The 2826-nt window shown below is 48.2% G+C and overlaps 1 protein-coding gene across 1 annotated transcript; it reads right to left on the minus strand.

The window, feature by feature from the left end:
- Positions 1–554: 554 nt before the first annotated feature.
- Positions 555–2826, minus strand: LOC106571935 (lens fiber major intrinsic protein). Its single transcript, XM_014145518.3, has 4 exons — positions 1964–2826; positions 1219–1383; positions 946–1026; positions 555–740 (listed from the first exon to the last, which is right to left on the minus strand). The coding sequence occupies exons 1-4, from the start codon at positions 2321–2323 to the stop codon at positions 555–557; spliced, it is 792 nt and encodes a 263-aa protein (XP_014000993.1). The 5' UTR covers positions 2324–2826.

The raw sequence follows: 2826 nt of genomic DNA on the forward strand, positions 1-2826 counted from the left end.
GTTGAATCAACGTTGTTTCCACGTCATTTCAATGAAATGGCGTGAAACCAATGTGGGAATAGAAGTTGAATTGACGTCTGTGCCCAGTGGGTGCCCACCTACACCTCACCCACATGCTTCTGTGGTGATAGGTCTGGTCCTTGTGTCTATGTGGATGTGTGAAGGGAAGACTTGGTGTGGCTGAGGAGGAGGAGAGGGGAGATTAGTGGGACTGTTGGAGCAGGCCCTGTTCGCCTCTATCAAACACAATGTCCAATTCAGTATACAGAGTGAGGTTGGAGGGAGAGGAGTCTCGTTGCATGTTGAGGTTGAAGGTTGTGAACCTGTCTGTGTATGTGTGTGTATGGGTGTGTGTACAGTTTATGTATAAATACATGTCTGAATCTGCATGTTTAGTCAGTGTGTCTCAATGTGAGTGTGTGTGTGTGTGTGTGTGTGTGTTAGTTAGTGAGTCTGTGTGAGTGAGTGTATGTGTGGTGATGGGTTGGGGGCAGCACGGGGGTTGGTCGACACAGGGCCTGTCCCTCATCCCTCGTCCCCAGATAGGGACAGGCTTATAGGGCTTGTGTCTTGAGCTCGATGGGCTCCCCGCGGGTGTCCTGCTGGGTCTCCGTCTCGGGGGGTCGGCTGCCCTTCAGTGTGGCCAGGCGCTCAGACAGACCGCGCATGCGGGGAAACAGCATGAAATCGTACAGAAGAGCACCCATAGCACCTCCTATCATGGGACCCACCCAGTACACCTGACACAACACACACACGCACGCAAAGGTTATCATGAAGATATGGCACGGGCAACTTGTATTGTTGTCGCTGATATAGTTTTGGTATTATCTATACTCTTAAATACTATAAGATCATAGAATCCACCATTGTCATTTGATTATTTGATCTATTCTACGAATATTTCAGATGCTGCATTATGGTGTATGACTGTGTGTTTCTCACCCAGTGGTTGACAAAGTTCCTGAAGAGTACAGCGGGGGCGAAAGACCTAGCAGGGTTCATTCCAGCACCAGTGTAGTACATCTATAGCAGAGAAGGACAACCGGGCGCTCAGAATGAAGTACGTATTTCTGTTGTACACAATGCTGTTTTTTGTGTGTATTCCACTATGAGTACTTTTTGGTCATTGCGTGTGTGTTCCCCTATCTGTGTGTGTGTGAGTTACTCTGAGTATGTGTTACTCTGAGTGTGTGTTTGTGTCAGTGTGTTGCTCACCCCCATGAGGTGTCCGACGGTGACAGCGAAGCCGATGGACAGGGCAGCAGAGCCCATGCGGCCGTTCCTCCTCTCATCCGTCACGGCAAAGATACAAATCACCAGCTGCATGGTCAGAAACACCTCTACTGTGGTGCCCATGCCCAGGCTGATGCCAGGCTGCAGCTGGAGACGGCCAGAGGAGAAATATATCAATCAAACTTGAGGACCTTTGTGGACAAGTCATTTTTGTAAAATAAGTCTGTCCTCTTTCTAATAAAGTGTGTATTGTTTGCGCAATTAGATGTGGTCTTCAAGTTAGGTTTGTAACAGGACATGTCATTAATGACTCAATCAAAGATGTAACACAAATCAACCCAAACGTTTTTTTTATCAATTCTTTCAGTGGCCTCACCGCTATAGCCTCAGTTTTACATAACACTGATGGCTTGGATTGTTCTCATTGTACAGTAGCAACTGTAGTTACCAGAAGGTTCCGTGATGATTCCCTAATCCCTGTTCATCTCCACCCTTTCTAAATCCCCAATTACATTCAAGAAGCCTACCGAACCTAAACAATTATCAAACCCTATCAACATTGTTGACTGTTGTTGATATATATAAGATTATTTTGCTGATTTGAGCTGACAAGGGTCCAAAATGGCACCCTATTCCCTATATAGTGCACATATTTTGCAGTGCACCATAAAGGGAATATAGGGAATAGGCCCAGTACTTTTAGAGATGTGGGTGAGTGGTATCTTACCATGTTGAGAGCCATGTTACCCCTCATGTTTTTTGGGGTGACCCCATAGAGCACGGCGGCCCCGGCCATGGCCCCCAGAAACTGGGCAGCCCAGTAGAAAAAAGCGCGGAACAGGGACATCTGGGAGCCTACCAGATAGGCGAAGGTGACGGCCGGGTTAATGTGGCCGCCGCTGATGTGGCCGATGGACTGGATGATGGTGGCAGCCGCCAAGCCGAAGCACAGCGCCACGTGCAGGATGTGGTGAGGCCCAGTGGTCCAGCGCAGCGCAGCGCCTATGCCGAAAAACACAAAGAACATGGTACCGAAGAATTCAGCGAAGACCGCCCGCCAAAACGCCATGGACCGGAACTCCCACATGCTGGCCGTTTACTGGACGCTCCTCAGAACGGAAAATGTTCTTGGGAAAAAAGTTGTTGGGGTGAATCTAGAAAAAGCTTGTACCTTCTAAAAGTCTAGGTGATTTTTTTGCACTGTTTCAGATGCAAAAAAAAAAAAAAAAAAGTGATTTCCCTTTGGCAGTCAGCTAGCTGGGCTGACCTAAACGTTGTCTCACTGAGCCAATCAGTTGGAAGACAAACAGTTTAAAAAGTCGACAGAGGAATCCACCGACAGATCGATTTCTAATCTACGAACGATCTGGAGTTGGTGCGCAGGCAGTCAAACATCAACTCAGCTTTGCTTGCCTCCACTAGCCGCCTGTCGTAGAGACATAGGGGTGTGTGTGTGTGTGTGGGGGGAGTGTGTGTCTCGGGAATAGTTGTCAAGAGGTGTGCATTGATGCTAGAGGAGTGGTTCTAGAATAGAGACAGGGATAGACGGAGTGTCCTGTGGACGTTTTAGCCTCTCTGACGGAGGGGAGA

Source organism: Salmo salar, chromosome 15, assembly GCF_965601325.2.
Source record: "Salmo salar chromosome 15, fSalSal1, whole genome shotgun sequence".
NCBI classification, from domain to species: Eukaryota; Metazoa; Chordata; class Actinopteri; order Salmoniformes; family Salmonidae; genus Salmo; species Salmo salar.

What these genes read in the sequence shown, in the direction of transcription:
- LOC106571935 (XM_014145518.3), bottom strand. Translation starts at nt 2,323, where the DNA reads ATGTGGGAGTTCCGGTCCATGGCGTTTTGGCGGGCGGTCTTCGCTGAA. An exon ending in CCGTCGGACACCTCATGGGG is followed by an intron (nt 1,027 to 1,218) that starts GTGAGCAACACA and finishes TCTCTGCTATAG; the next exon opens with ATGTACTACACTGGTGCTGG. An exon ending in GGAACTTTGTCAACCACTGG is followed by an intron (nt 741 to 945) that starts GTGAGAAACACA and finishes GTGTTGTGTCAG; the next exon opens with GTGTACTGGGTGGGTCCCAT.